Below are 16,276 nucleotides of genomic sequence, written 5' to 3'. Positions count from 1 at the left end.
TCTGGAGCATGGGTTGATTCTTTTAAATATTCCTAACAGAGCTCCATCCTTTGAAGATCAATTTGAAAGAGATGATAAAAAGTAAGTTAGAGCCCTGACTGGGTGGCTCAGTTGGTTGGAGCATCATCCCGTACACAGAAAGGTTGTGGGTTTGATTGCGGTCAGGACACATACCTAGACTGTGGGTTCAATCCCCAGTCGGGGTGTGAACAGGAGGCAACTGATCGATGTTTCCCTCTTTCTCCCTTCCTCTGCCTCTAAAAAAAAAAATCAATAAAAGCATATATTCGGATGAGGATTTTTTTTTTTTTAAAGTATGTTAGAGCCAAATCTGGTGAATGAAGAATATCATCTACTCGAGTCAGAATATGTTGGGTCAGGTATGACAAGTAAACAATGAGGCTATTTTCTCATGGGACCACAAGGCAATTCCAGAATAAACATTATAAGAATGTTTTGAGTAATACCATCATCTTTTAAACAAATGTAATTCTATTTCTTAACATACTAGTAGATGCCATGTAAATTTGGCAAAAAGTGTCTGCAATTTGGATCTATGACTCTTCGGATGATTAAAACCACGTAGTAGAAGAGGCAGCTGGGTGGACAGAGGACATAGAGAGCTGGGGAGCGATGTAGTAAGTGGAAATTCCTCCTCCTTGTTGTAATGCAGGGCTGGGTCCTCTTCCACTAGCATTTTCCAGCTATCCAGAAGAATGCCTGCAAGCACAGAATATCAGCCAAAGTAGCCTCACCTTTTGAGGAGACTCAATCATTTACTTCCTTTATTAGTTCAGTTTTATAAAAGCACTCCTTCCTAAGGGAAAATTTTTAATTGAGGACATTCACTTTCCCTTAAAATCACACTGCATACCGTTTGCCAGGTTACATGATTTGGTCATTTTTCAGGTTAAAACTATTTGATGATTCATAGCCAAAACCTCCAAATGTTGAACATTTTTTAAGGGGGGGGTGGGAAGCTTTACAATGTCAGGTGCTTTTTAAACAACAGGTGTCTTTATAACTGGAAGGGCCTCCTCACTGGGGAGATGAGCACTTTCATTGGGTGTTGGAGGGAATGTGTGCAGATTAAACCTTTTGGAGGGCAATCTGGCAATGTGTGTGAAAGATGGGCAGATTTTTGACACACAATTAACAATTTCACTTTAGAAATTTACCAAAGAAAATCACTGGACAATTGTTTAAAACTTTGGCTACACGGGAATACATTGCAGCTCTGTTTAAAACAGTGAAAATGTAAAACAAATAAACAAAAGCCCTAAAGGTATATTATGGCATTATTAAATATAATATGGTAGATCCACTCAATGGAATAATATTCAGTGGTGAAAAGGAGACAGTTATTGACCCTAAACATCAATAAGCCATGTATAGCTATAAGTGAAAAAGGAGTTATAAAGTAGAATGCATATCCTATTTTATATTTTATTGGGGAAAATAAGTCTTCAAGAATGTATAACAAATGTTATTAGTGGTTAATATCTCAATGGTGAGATTTGGGGTAATCTTTCTTCCTTTATAAAAAAATTGTTTGTATTTTTCTTATTTTCTCCCCAATGAGCTTGTAATTGTAAAGGAGATTTTATATATATATATTAGAGGCCCAATGCATGAAAATTCGTGGAAGAGTAGGCCTTCCTTCCCCGGGTCCTGGTACTGGCTTCCCTCTGGCACCTGGGACTCGGGCTGCTTCCCTCCAGCCTCTGGCAGGCACCAGAGACCCAGGCAGATTTGCTCCAGCACTTCGTCCGGAAAGACATCTGGTCTAATTAGCATATTACCCTTTTATTATTATAGATTATAGATATTAGAAACAGTATTGCATAACATGCATTCTGGAGCCATACTGTCTGTGTTTGAATCCCAATTTTTCCTTTTAAATTGTGTGTCATTGGGCATATTATTTAACCTTTTTGTGTCTTGGGTTCTCCACCTGTAAAATGCAGGTAATTATGAACCTATCTCATCAGGGTCTAGTGAGGATCAGATGTGGCAATACACCCAGGGAATTAGTATAACAATGGAGATTAGGAAAACAATGGCGATATTTCCATTCTGAGGAGAGCACTAGTCACTATTTTAACTTTTCATATGCAAATTAGCAGAGAAGGCAAGATATTGTCATACAGCTGTTAATTTTGACTGAGGTCCACAGAAAGCAATAAACCAGAATAGAAAAGCAACTCACCATTACCAACTTACTACCAAAGGCACTTAAATACACAGGTTCTTAAGGCAGAATAGGATGGGTTTTCAAACCTGAGCGTTGTCCCCAGAGCTCTGAGACCTTGCAAGTCTCACAACCTTCTGTGCCTGGGCCTCAGATTTCTCAACCACAAAATGGAGACAATGGAAGGCATTGGAGATGACCTAAGGCCTAGGCCAGTGATGGCGAACCTATGACACGCGTGTCAGAGGTGACACGCGAACTCATTTTTTTGGTTGATTTTTCTTTATTAAATGGCATTTAAATATATAAAATAAATATCAAAAATATAAATCTTTGTTTTACTATGGTTGCAAATATCAAAAAATTTCTATATGTGACACGGCACCAGAGTTAAGTCAGGGTTTTTCAAAATGCTGACACACCGAGCTCAAAAGGTTCGCCATCACTGGCCTAGGCCATGGGCTACTCGTGGATTAATTACTAGTAAATTAACGCATGTGAAGCGCTTATTTGCAAGCACTCTATAAAGCTGAGCGACTACTACTACTATCATTATTTTTAACTATTGCCCTTTAAACTAAGTCTTAGCCTGGAATAAGTTCCCAAAGGAAATCACAAAGGCTACGATTCCAAGACTAGACAAACTGGAAAGTAGGACCAACAGGGAGATGGTCGAAAGGAAAAAAGAAATCAAATATGTGGTCAGCAGATGCTGTGTAGTAACAGGTGCTGAGATATCACTTAGCAGGGATCCCAGCTCAGGTGTAAACCTTGAGGAGACACGCAATTAAAAGGACTCTCAAAATAACAACAGAGAAGGAGAACAACCATTTGAGTCACACAATACCTTGTGTGGTTGGTATTGTTGCCTCCATTTTACAAAGGAGGAAACAGATTCAGAAGGGATAAATAACTTGTTCAGACTTGTGAGGGAAGCGGGGAGAGGAATCCTAGGCCCGCCTTGAAAGAGAACCTGTGTTCTGTGACATGCCTCTTCCAGTAGCTCCAGAGCAGCTGCCATGCGAGGACTGGGGAGGTAAGGCAGGAATTCCCTTAGGAAACAGTGGTACTAAGTGGTGATAACACAGCCCAGATATAGACCCAGAGCTCAAGATCAGATGGCTGAGTTCCCAAATTAAGTGTACCCCTACATCACTGAAATGGCCCAAGCCAAGACGAAGTGAGAACCCATGTAGAGGTGACTCCAGCTGAAGGGAATCACAGATGGGATGGTGTGTGTGTGGGGGGGGGGGGGGGGGGGAGGGGGAAGGGGAGGGCGGGGCCGGGGGGCGGGGGAACGGATGTAGGGAGCCAGACCTATTACCCTGCTTTTTTCATAGATCTTTCTACTATGAATGCAATAACATTAAAAATCGAGACTTTTTCCTCTTGTGCAACTAAATTCTAAGTGCATGTGTGTGTATCAGACTCAAAAGTCAACGTCTACATTTTCCTTTTTGTTTCAGGAAAAGAAAACATAAACGGCCTGCACATCCCACAGTGTGACTAGAGAGGCTGGACGAGACACCGTATCAGGGAGGAGGGCTCTAATGCTAGAATTCCGTTCACGCCCTCTCATGCCCACTGTCTGCTGGGCCCCCCACTGGGCACTTTGATTTTCAGACATTTTCCACAATGTAGCAAACCCCTCCCATCTAAACCCCTCAACGGCCGATAGAGGGCAGACTTCCATCAGAAGTATATTCTAGCTCCCTTTCCTTTCCCACCTGTGGGATTCTTTTGTTTTCTGGCTTTTGTTTTGTTGTGTTGTTGTTACTGTTTGTGGGGGTTTTTTTTCTTTCAGTTTTTTAGACTCCCTCTTGCCCCAACCATCCTTTCAAGTGCTTATTTTAGAGGCATTTACTAAAACCATGAGACAAGGGCCACAGACAAAAACGTTTAAATACCTTTTGGTCTGTAATTCTTCCCTTTCTCCCTTTTTCAACTCATTCACACATGCATGTATTCTTATAAATTAGGCCCCCTCCGATGTCAATCTAATGGGGTTCTGAGCTATTTACAGAACGATTTGTAATATAACATAAATGCTACAAGCAGAGGTCCTTACAAAATGCTATAGAATAAATCAGGGGGAAAGTTCAAGACTTCCCAGAGGAGGGGGCATTAAACCATGTTTCACGTATGACTCTAACTCATATTTGTACATACCTTTCAGGGTCTATGCAATCCCTCTCAGTCCACTTTCTCCTTTGACCCCCAAATGGCACCGTGTTGGCCCCCCCCCCGCCAATGTCTCTTCTGTATCCTCGGTCTAGTCCAGCCGTGGGCAAACTACGGCCCGCGGGCCAGATCCGGCCCGTTTGAAATGAATAAAACTTAAAAAAAAAAGACCGTACCCTTTTATGTAATGATGTTTACTTTGAATTTATATTAGTTCACACAAACACTCCATCCATGCTTTTGTTCCGGCCCTCCAGTCCAGTTTAAGAACCCATTGTGGCCCTCGAGTCAAAAAGTTTGCCCACCCCTGGTAGTCTCTAAAGATGAGGGACTCCTTCTGTGTTTGAGCATCAGTTCCATTGCCTGGGCTTCTGGAAGAAACAGCTATTTAGTAACTGAGCTCCTAGTTCACACTCTGGTTCCCAGAAGTTGCCAGGCCCTTGCAGGTTTATTGGCCCCTAGTTATTAGGCTTCCAGTCATTACCCTGTTTTCTCCTTTGCTTCTCTGACCTATTCTCTGGCAAAGGACTACCTGTAACTTGAGTTTCTTTTGAGCTGATGCATCCATCTTAAGTTTTAAGACTCTCTCCAGTTCTAAGTCTGGCTTGAATTCCCATAAGAAATCAACCTGTATCTACCTTCCAAGTTGCTCTACCTCTGGAATCCTAAGGATGGATGGGGACCTCCATATAGTCCCTTGCCTGTGTTCAATCTCTAGCTTTCTCTAACCCTTAATATATTGCCAAACAAACAAACACGAATAAAAAACGAGACTCTGACAAAGATTACTACTCTCTTTTTTTTGTCAAAGGAAAGTGATTTTCTTTCTGTGCATTTTCCCCCATCACCTGACCTTGGCTTTTCCTGTTGAGTCCCACAATGTTATCTGCTGTGTTTTAAAAATGCCTTTATGCTTCCATTTCAACAGAAATACAGATAACCTCCTCTGCGAGAGTGGAGAGGGCCTTTTAACACAGCGTAATGATGACAGTTTGTTGGCAAACCCCATGTGAAGCACGGCTGCATAGTTGGGGTACAAGAAACAGCCCGGTTTCACAGTGTAGTGTGGCTAACTTTTCTTGAATTTTGCTACTAGAAAATCGGGCATATTTTAAATGATTTGTATCACTTAGTAGTTACAATCATGGAACCTTAGGGTATGAGGTCCTTTGTGGATCATCTAAGCTGACTTACAGAATTGCAGGAATTGTCTCCGCAGCATCCTTGGAAAGGAGTCATCCCAACAGCGCTAGAAGGGTTTACCTTCCAGAGAATGGGATGCTCACTTCCCCTTCCTACTGTTTCTTCTCTATTACCTTCTGGCAATCACTGATCATTAATGAGCCTCTTGCCCTCCTCAGGACAAAGACATATAATTGTAGGAAGGTTTGGTTTTCTGATGCCAGCGACTGGGGAATATTCCACCGGTAACTTTGGCTTTTCCGTTCAGGATTAGAGTGGTTAAAGCAAAATATTTATAATAACTGTAAATTTGTTCCGCAAACAGAGGGTTTCAAAGGCAGCTCTGTTTCCTTTCTCCTGACACGGCCATGCTATTAACTTGGGTTCATTAGTCATGATTTTCAGGGCCCACTTGGCTGCCACCTTCCTGCAGGCAGACTGTTTTGGGTAAGAAAGTCCATCGGCCATTCCCACCTCACACCTGCCGCAGGACCTGATCGTTTTTTCCACGCCGATCCAGGTCGGTTTTTGTGAATTCACTAATTTTATTGACTCTGGTGCGCATCCTGTGAATGAATGGTGGGCCACTACAGAGCTGGTCATTGTTGAGAGCCTTTTCTGACAGCCACAGAGGAGCTGGACACAATCTCCACAGGACACATTCTGCATCATTTCTGTTGTTTTAAAACTGGTTTATCATAAAAAATCTTAAGCATACGACTTACTTTTTAAATTTATTTATTGATATGGGAGAGAGAGAGAGAGAGAGAGAGAGAGAGAGAGAGAGAGAGAGAGGCTTGTTGTTGCAGTTATGCATTCATTGGCTGATTCTTGTACGTGCCTTGACCAGGATGGAACCCGCAACCTGGCGTATCAGGACGATGCTCTAACCAGCTGAGCTACTGGGCCAAGGCCATACGTCTTCTTTATTAATATATTCACAACAAATGAAAAAATTGAAACCTACCATTTTTGTCCACGAGCTTGGGAAAGAAAAGGGCATTCTAAGATGACATTAAGGATGCACGAGATATACGGGTCTAGTCATGTCAAGACGCGTGATAATCCAGTATTCCGCCTTACTCAGGGGAGGAACAGTCAGCTCTCTTACTTTCCATTCACCCCTCCCATAATACAGCACCTCGGCGCAGAGCAGAGAGACCAAACATACAGACTGTGGACAGTTACAATTCAACCGAGCTGCCGCAGCCCCCACAGCCCCCCTCCCCCGCGGAGTATTTACCCAGACCATTTTTAAAGCAGTTAGTTAATTCCCCAGCAGCTTCGCTGGAGGCGCCCCGAGCTGCCCGAGACTCCATTACATAGTATCTTTTACAAAGTCTATTCCCAGCTCGAGTGAAAGATGGATTCGCATCCACTTTACGAAGGCTCCATGCATGTACTTCCCTCTCCCGGGGTTCGATCCGGACGGCGCCCCAGCCCAGGCTGCAACAATCCCCTCGGCCCTGAGATTGTGGGGACCCCGTCGCTCTCCGAACTCCAAACCGGCCCCGGAGGTCTCGCCCTCGGGGCTCCCAGGAAGGCCCCGCTGCCGGCGGGCGCTCGGGACGAGCGACTCTCGCTGCTCACCCGGAGCGCCCCAAACCCCGGTCGCTGCTCACCCGGAGCGCCCCAAACCCCGAGCCGCGGCGCCCGCGGAAACAGGCGCGCAAAGGCTCGGCCTCAAGGCCGGCTCGGTGCTCCGGGGCCTGGAGGAGGAGGAGGAGGAGGAGGAGGAGGAGGAGAGGGAGGAGAGGGAGGAGAGGGAGGAGGAGAGGGAGGACGGGGAGGAGGGGAAGGAGGGGGAGGAGAAGGAGGCGTGCGAGGGAGGAAGGGCCCGGCCGCCCGGGCGGGAGGCAGGGGGAGGGGGAGGGGGCCGGCCGGCCGGGAGGGTGGCGGGGGCAGCCAATGAGCGGCGCGCGGCGCGGGGGGGGGGGGGGCGAGGCCTGGGATGAGGTAGGATGGGGGAGGGCGCAGCCCGAGCGGCGGAGGCTCCAGCCATAAACAAGCGCCCGGAGGAGCCGCGCCGGAGTGAGTGGAGCGGGGCGCGCCGCGAGCACCGCCAACCTTCCGCTGCTGCTCCGCGCCCGCTCGGCGGCTCGGGAGGCGGGGACCCGCCCGGGGGCTGCGCCGCCGCCGCCGCTGCCGCTGCCGCTAGCGCCGCGGGGCCGGCCGACGCGGAGGAGGAGGAGGAGGAGGCGCCGCCAGCCCGGGCTGGAGCTGAGCGCCGCCGCCGCCAGAAGTTTGGGTTGAACCGGAGCTGCCGAGAGGAAACTTTTTTCTTTTTTTCCCCTCCCTCCCGGGAGGAGGAGGAGGAGGGGAAGCCACCGCTGGCGCCAAGGCTAGCGGGCTCGGGGTCGGCGCGGCCCGCACGGGAGGCGGGGGCCTCGCCCCGCCAGAGGAGGCGCGCCCCGGAGACCCCCAGGGGGGCGGCGAGGACCGCGGGCGGCGGGTGCTGCGGCGGCGGCGCGTGTGCCCCACGCAGGGGAGGGCGCCCGCCCCGCTCCCGGCCCGGCTGCGAGGAGGAGGCGGCGGCGGCGCAGGAGGATGTACTTGGTGGCGGGGGGCAGGGGGCTGGCCGGCTGCGGGCACCTCCTGGTCTGGCTGCTGGGGCCGCTGCTGCTGCTGCTGGCGCGCTCCGGCACCCGCGCGCTGGTCTGCCTGCCCTGCGACGAGTCCAAGTGCGAGGAGCCCAGGAACTGCCCGGGGAGCATCGTGCAGGGCGTCTGCGGCTGCTGCTACATGTGCGCCCGCCAGAGGAACGAGAGCTGCGGCGGCGCCTACGGGCTCCACGGCGCCTGCGACCGGGGGCTGCGCTGTGTCATCCGCCCCCCGCTCAATGGCGACTCCATCACCGAATACGAAGTGGGCGTTTGTGAAGGTAGGGCCCTGCGCCACGGCCCTCTCCCACCTGGCCCGCGCCGTCCCTCGGCGCAGAACAAAGTTTGGCCGAGACTTTGCGGAGAGAGGACTCCGCGGGAGAAGGGGCGGCCCCCCCCGGCCCCGGGAGGGAGCCCCGCGCCCCTCGGTTCCCGCTCGCTGCCTCCCCCCGCGCTCGGCCTGCCGCGGCGAGGTTGGATTCCGGGGGTGGAGGCCGGGGAGCGGGTGGGAGGGGTCGCACGCGGGTGGCCATTCGGGCTTGGGCTGCGCGCGGAGGTCCGGCCCTGCGCCCCGAGGTGGGGGTGCCGCGGGCAGGGGCACTGCGGGGGCTGTCGCAAGCCCCTCGGGGAGGCCGGCCCCCGTCGCCCTCCCCACGGGAGCGCCGTGTGGGACCGAGTGCCGCACGCCGGCCGCGAGATCCTGTGGGCAGAGGAGACGTGTCTCCATCTCACTCCCTGTGACTCCCTGGTTATTTTTCCCCTGCGCTCTTCCTTCACCCCCTTCCTCCTCCTCCGCATATAAATCAGTTTCAGCCCGGGCGCCTGGCAGCCCGGGGAAGTTACGTACGGTGGTTACTCATTTATTTGCCTCTTGAAAACGGCCGAAGGCTCTCTGCTGAATGGAGAGGGGGAAGGGGGCTCGCATCTGGGAGTGAAAAGTTGTTCCTCTTAGTGGCTGCTGTTGGAGATCAGGTATCTGCGTGTTTCCTAGCGCGTTGCCGGTTGCCTTCTTTTTGTTTGACAGCGAGGATTGTTCTCCACTGAGCGTTGCGCACGGCGTGTTGAGGCTGATGGAGGGAGAAAGAGAGGAGATGCGTGGAGCCTCCTCCCCTTCCCCGGGAGGACCGCTGTAGGGAGGGTGTTGGCCTTAAACTCGGCCCACCTGCCTCGGCCTCGGGGTGCCTGGGCTGGGTTGGGGTCTAGACAGAGGCAGTGAGTTCTTTTTATGTGGCTGATGGGCAGGGCTCGTGAGCACCAGTGGGAAGTGGGAGCACTGCTCGGGCTGACGTTGGGGTGATGATGCTGTTCTGGGGCATCCTAGTGTCTGAGCAGAGGAGCTGCGAGGCGAGGGGGAGGGACAGGGGCCCTCTGCCCGGTCCTTTCCTTACTGCTCACGGCCAGCACCTAGGAAAACAGGGAAAGAAGAAGGGTGGTTTTTTTTGTTGGTTTTTTTTTTTTTGGAAGCAACGCACAATATATGTGTTGGTTGTGTTGGGTACTAGAAAGAGGGTAGCAACCTTAGGGATTTGATGGGTGTATTAAAAGGCTTCAATTCTGCGGTTTCCCTTAAATACACAGAGGTGCATATGTACTTATACCTGCTGTTTTTAGATTTTGGACAGGAAAATCCGGGAGGTCTCTCTGGTTTGGAGGCTAGTGGGCAGTGAGTGGAGGGAACACTTCTCAGAAGGGCCGGGTACCTGCCCTCTTAAGACCCTGGGTTAGAAGAGTTCATTTGCCTGAAATGCAAACACCTCTCACCTGGTGTTAAGTCCCATTTTGTGTTTAGGTCTCTCATCAGGAAAAACCGCCAGGAGAGCAACTTCTGTTACAGTTTTATGTGTTTGACTTGGGTAACCCTCGATGACTTGGGCTAAAAGATGCATCTTTGAACCCTGCCACTTGGAGTGTACAATGTACTTAAGCCAGCCCCCCATCAATCTGAAAAGAACAGGCAACGTGAACCGGGGTTAAATGCAGTGGAAACTGCTGTGCTCTGAGAAGGACTTTGGGAGGCTCTGAAGATTCTCACCCTTGTTTTGTTTCTTCGTGATATATTTCTGGTGGAGGAAATGTGGAGCCTAGGGAACAGTAATCAAGTGTTTTGGCAACAATAGCACCGTGTCAGAGTATATAGTTATTTTGGCAGTTGGCTGGTGAGCCTTTCATTCCTCTGAAATGATGCGATCCCTCATAGCTTCCTTTCTTCTGGTAACACCCCAAGCACTTGGTATTAGCCTTTAAAATCGCTGCTGCCATGATTATATTTGAATTCATGTCCCCTAGCATCACTTTTCTTTTAGCAGGCCTATTTTCAGCTACCAAAATTGTGTGCCCAGGGCACTTTATTTTAATTTTTTTAGAATTCTACAAGCAGCAATTAAGTTACATTCTGAACCCATGAAACCAAAGTTAGAAGGACAGTGTTACCTGGCACGATATATGGTTGGATTTAAACAGGCATTTTCAAAAGTGTATCTACAATTTCCAGTATTTCACTTTACTACAAGATTTATGGAAAACATAGCTTAAGTGAGTAACCTTTTTTCTTTTTTAGAATTAGAGTCTTTACACATCAGGAATTATGTAGAAGGTGCTGACTTTCTCTTGTTTTTCTGTTACTTTGCAAGAAACTTCTCAATGGCCAGTGTTTCCCTCAGTTTCCGTTTTTATTCAGAGAGTCATGCACTGAAACACGATTATCATAACTAACATGAATAGGAATCGATATATTTTATTCATGTTGAAGCCTCTTTTGCTGCGATTTTTGCACTAAAATGACCCCTACTGGTTGTATCTGTTAATGAAAACTCTTGAAAAACTTCTTATTTAATTGGCTCCACTGAGAAAACATACTGCTTGGTATAGAAATATTATCATGACTAATCTACCTGCTTTGGTGACATAACTTAAATATAAATTACATTGCTCTATTTGCCAACTTGCAGTAATTTTTGTGTTACCTCGCATACTGGTTTTGTGTGTGAGGGATTATATTGTTAACTGCAGTCCACAGAGTGAGTTAGATAAATCAGTGCAGAAATGGACCCCTTCCAACTTACGGCACAATGCCTTAGGTTTTTAAGGCACCCTGGTCCATCGTAGGCTCTCAGTAAGTGTGCATTGGATAAGCGAACTGTCTTCTCCACAAAAAGAAGACTGAGAAAAAATATTTTCTGAAAGGTTAAATAATGTGAACAGTTGGGTCCGGTGGCTCACATGATACCGACACTCGAACTTTTGGGGGCATAATTTAGATTGCTATTGAGTATATCCTCATTAAGTTATTAATAAAAAAAGTTTTAGGATAATTGCATTTTAAAAATTGAGCCTAGAACCAGACACCTGTGGTTTTTTCTGCTTTCTCTCAGTCTAAAAAGTGAGTGCTGCCCCAGCTGGTTTGGCTCAGTGGTTTGGCATTGGCCTGCAGACTGAAGGGCCCTGGGTTTGGTTCCAGTCAAGGGCACATGCTCAGGTTGTGGCCGGACCCCAGTAAGGTGTGTGTGTGGGGGGGGGGGGGGGGGGAGCAGGAGGCAGCCAATCAATGATTCTCTCTCATCATTGGTATTTCCTTCTCTCCCTTCCTCTCTGAAATCGATAAAAATATATAATAAATAAACAAAGTGAGTGCTGGCCTTTGGGAAGACCCAACCTTTCCTGTTTCCAGGCATTTGGTGAGTCTTCCTGCGCCCTTGGCAACATCCTGAGTGGCCTGGTTCTTGGCCCGGCTGCCTGCCTCCAGGTAAATGGCCTGGAAGCCAGAGGAACAGGTTTGGATTCTGAACTCTGGAGCAAGAAGACTGGACGGGAGAGCTCTTGGGGAGTTCCAAGAGAGTGTTGAAAAGGGACTGAAGGGGGATTTTCTAGGAAGAACGTTCTGATTGGACGGTGAGGATTACATGTTGAGATAAGGGGGTGAGGACGGTTTTTTTTCCTCCTAATGTGGAAGAGTACGTATGCTTTGGTAAGGGGTGGGGAGAGGTGCCAAGGAGAATCTTCTCTAAGTAACAAAGGGCCGATGGTGGCTTGCGTTTGACGGTGTGTGGACAGAGTGAGGTGCCAGCTTGCTGAGTGGCTTTGCCCTGAGAACGTGGCTGTGTTAGATCCAGGTGATGGGTATCGCAGTTGAGCACCAACTTTCTTCCTAGTGGTTACGTCCTCTTTATGGAACTTCAGTATTTTCACCACTCCTGTCTAAAAACTGCCTCCTTTCCTTGCCCCAGGTACTTTAAACGTTCCTTCTGCCCACTTTCCGTAGGGCAGTGAGTACAAGAATCAAGGCTATGGTCTGGGTGCTTACAGCACAGAGCAGACTGGTTTTCTGATACTGTTGCCATAATGTGTTTCATTTTCTCCCTCCAAGTCTTCATTTAGCATGAGCTTTGCCATGCCTGCGAGAAGCAAGCAGAGGGCCTATAAAAATACATTCATAGGGTATGGGAAGAGAAATGCAAGTAAACAAGGAAATAATTAGTTCCTCCCAAAAATAAATATTGACAGAACACGGAGAGACTATTCACTGCACATATACAAATGACAGGACTTTCTGACCTTCACTTGGACTATCAAGCTTGCAAAGTCCTCCTCACTGTTACTGAGGAGTCTGGTCACATAAAAACACTGGGCAAAGGAATTGCAGAGGACCAAAAGGCAACACTAGCAAGTCTGGAGACATGTGCAGCCATTAACACATATTTAACAGTGACCAAGCAGTATGTTGGCAGTGCAGTTGCAAGCAGGTTAATTTATGAAGAAAACTGTTCTGAACAGTGCTTCATGACGGGCATTGAATCCAGGTGTAGGCAGTGGTTCGTGATGTGGTGCAGGTTTCTGTGTTTTGGGGGGATTGATTAACATGCAGTGATCTGCATGAACAAGGGGATAGCTTGCGGGGGGGAGGGGGGAACACAAGGGGACAGGCATTATGAAGTTGGGGGAAATAGATAAAACAGATGACCCTGAGAAGGTAATGGAGTGGGAGGACTAAAGAATGACAAATGGGAGAAGGGAAAAATATTGAATTCATCTTAGGGCAGCTATGTCATCCTTTGAAGAATAATCCAAAACACATTCCAGACGTTAATTGTGAAATTCCTGAAAAATGTGGGTGTGTTTAATGTCTTTCAGGCTATGGCACTGACATGAGAGATGGCAGTGCTGCCGTGGCGTGTACATACCATCAGATAGGATGTGGGAAAGTGAGTGGAAGGTAAATATGTTTGGTGAAGCAGGTTCCTGTGACGCTGTGTTCCATACAGCGCATGTAGCATCAGGATTTTGGAGGCGCCCTAGTAAAGCTCCATTAATTATTTGAAGAAGAAACAGTGGACGAGTCAGGCATGCATGCATAACTAAAAGCCTTCCTTCTCAGAGACTGAATTCTCCAAAATTGAATTTTCAAACATCTGTCTTGTCTTTGCATGGAAAGCAGTCACTCATTCATTGATCATCTATTCTCCTAGGCCCTCTGCCGGGGCTGGGGAGCAACCGGAGAGCCCGGGGACCTCTCAGATGAGTTCCCCACTCTTGACACTCTTAATCAAGATGAAGAATTGGGCAGCAAGACCTTTAAAAAGTCTACATAATCATATAAGTTCGAGCCAAGTAGAAGTGATTCTGGGAGTCTGTATGTGATTAGTTGGTGAGTGAAAGATGTGGCCGAAATTTGTTCTAGGAATCACAGGATCTGGGAGGATCTTTTCAAGCCCTGGTAGCAAAGCGAAAAAGGAGCATTCAAATTCGAACTAAATTTAAAAGTAGGAGTAGGAGTTGTTTGGGGTGGGGGAGGGGACCCTCCCCATTCTTAGAGCCTGTGCAGTACAAAATAGTGTTTCCCAACATCTAAGAATGAGGCTGCATTCTTAACACTTTAGTAGCCGTGGCTCACAATGGCAAGTTGCCTTTGGAGAGCGATGTTCTCTTTGTTCTGGCTTGTTCCACTAGGCAGATGAGCGTGGGCAGTGAACTGAGAGGTGTCCCTTTATCAGCATCTGCCAGCTTCACCCACTCGCTGCTGCTTGTCCTGGCCAGTTAGCCTGGTCAAATCATGGAAAACCTCTGTGCTTAGACAGGTTTATGGACACAGGGTGGGGTTGAATATACTTACATTTAAGAAAGCTCTCAAGGTAAACACTAGTAAGTGTTCATTTTGGGCCCACATGAAAAAAATAAAATTTAAAATAGGTCCCTTTTTCGCCTGTTACAAAATGAACAGTTTTCACTTCCTTACCTCCCTTCCCCCAACCCTGGTTAATTGCCAATGTGAAATGCTTGTATTAGAAATTTGGTTTCTGGGGTCAAATCTGCACTCCATTTTTTCTGTGCATCTCAGTTTTCTCATCTGTGTAGTGGATTAATAATAGTGAATAAATCCCTCCCTATGAAGCACTTAGAAGAATGAACGGCATGGAGTAAACAATAATGATGAAGCTGCTATTCATGTAAGTAAAACAACTTGGTATGGACTCATTTTCTTGTTCGGCTTCACCCTCCTCTACCTGAGTAATTGCTCATCAGTAAAGGAGTTTGAGTTCTTAGGAAGGGAGTGAATTATTATTGAGTTCACGTTCCCCCCCCCCCTTCCCCCAACACTATAAGTGCATTGAATTAAACAGCTTGTTTAAAGGCCTCTGAAGTTATTTGCGGCTTTCCCTCCTGTTGCCCATTTGTTATGCTTTGTCTAAATAGTTTCTACCAAGTTCGTATATTTTGGGTCACAATAAAGAAGGAGGGATCTGCCGTTTTCTTCATTAAGTTGTAGGAATTGTAAATGTATAACTATAACGATTTATCTGTGGGCTGGTATTTTATTTGGGAAAGGGGAGGGCACCTAAACTCTGCTATAATAATCAGTAATGTGCTTTCCTTCACATTATATTCTGGAGGATTTTGCTCCTAGCTCTCGGGGGGTGGCACTGATGGATACCACTGCCCCACTCCTCCTGTTGCCACAATGGGTACAAGCTAGGCAAAAGCAGAGGCCAGACATTTAACCAGTCCATTCCTGTTTTCTTTTAGCCCTCCTTGTTTCCTTGCCATCCTTCCACTCAGGTATTTACTGAGCAGCTTCTATGGGGTTTGGTTTTTGTGCTATATAGTGGTGCTACCACTTCTAAGCCTGAGTTTCCTTAGCTGTTAATAGTAATAGGTACCACCTATGTTTGCGGTGAGGATGAAATGAGAAAAAACTGTGCTTCTGAAATGTTAACGTGCATACAAATCACCCGGGGGTCTTATTAAACAGGCGGGTTCTGATTCAGAAGGTCTGGGCCAGGCCTGAGATTCTGCGTTGCTCATAAACTCCCAGGTGGTGTCAATGCCACTGGCCCTGCACCTCACCTTTAATTAGCGAAAAGCTAGCTGGTCCCTGGGCACAGAGTGGGGCATCTAAGTAAGAGCTGCCATCAGGATAATTCCTTTTCTACCACAGTAAAGAAGATAGGGGCCCGCTTTCACAGAGGCCATGGTCTGATGGTAGTTAGCTGAGGCAGCTCATTATAGTCCAAGACATACTGCCAAGCTCTGGGGTATGGAAGTGCTGGCCTCCCAGGAGGACTAAGAGGGGCCCTAACTCTGACGCTGACCACGGGAAGAATTTAATGGAGGGCGTAGTGCCAAGCAAGGCCCGAGGGTATCCTTTCCTCCCTCCTCCAGTGCACGATGTTTTAGGAAATAGAAAATAGGCGTTGGGGTTAGGTAAACCTGTGTTCAAATCTCAGCTTGGTTATTGCTTGAACTGTGAGCAGCCAGCTTGCTTAGTTGTTTGGGGCTTCAGTTTCCTCATCTGTGAAAATGGAATTTTAATAGCTTTCTATCAAGTAGGTATTATAGTGAGGATTGGTGAGAATGAATGTACGTATATATTACGTACATGTGTGTGTGCGCGCACACATATAATGGCTAGTATTCCTACTACCAAATAGATTGTAAAAAGATAATTAATATTAATTCTAATTTCCATCCTTTCTCATTTTCTTCTTTGTTAGCTTTCTCTCTATATATATAAGATTTTTAAAATTCAACTTCGTGGACACACACACCTCCTCCACACTTAACTAAGTCTCTTTGGCAGAGGACTCAGCCAGAGAAATTTTGGCCTCAGGTGTTTGTCAGAGAGAACGGG

The 16,276-nt window shown here is 47.6% G+C and overlaps 1 protein-coding gene across 6 annotated transcripts in view; it reads left to right on the top strand.

Annotated features, from left to right (window-relative positions):
- Positions 1-8,038: 8,038 nt before the first annotated feature.
- The window catches only part of CRIM1 (cysteine rich transmembrane BMP regulator 1), a 175,442-nt gene continuing 167,204 nt past the window's right edge, over positions 8,039-16,276 (top strand). For all 6 annotated transcript variants that reach the window (XM_036334873.1, XM_036334874.1, XM_036334875.1 and 3 more), the window contains exon 1: positions 8,039-8,435. In XM_036334873.1, coding sequence (XP_036190766.1) covers positions 8,102-8,435 — 334 coding nt within the window. In that variant the 5' untranslated portion in view covers positions 8,039-8,101. The remainder of the gene's footprint in view (positions 8,436-16,276) is intronic.

The sequence above is a fragment of the Myotis myotis genome, unplaced genomic scaffold, assembly GCF_014108235.1.
Source record: "Myotis myotis isolate mMyoMyo1 unplaced genomic scaffold, mMyoMyo1.p scaffold_m19_p_14, whole genome shotgun sequence".
Classification (NCBI taxonomy): domain Eukaryota; kingdom Metazoa; phylum Chordata; class Mammalia; order Chiroptera; family Vespertilionidae; genus Myotis; species Myotis myotis.
This window is presented reverse-complemented; position numbering and strand designations above follow the sequence as displayed.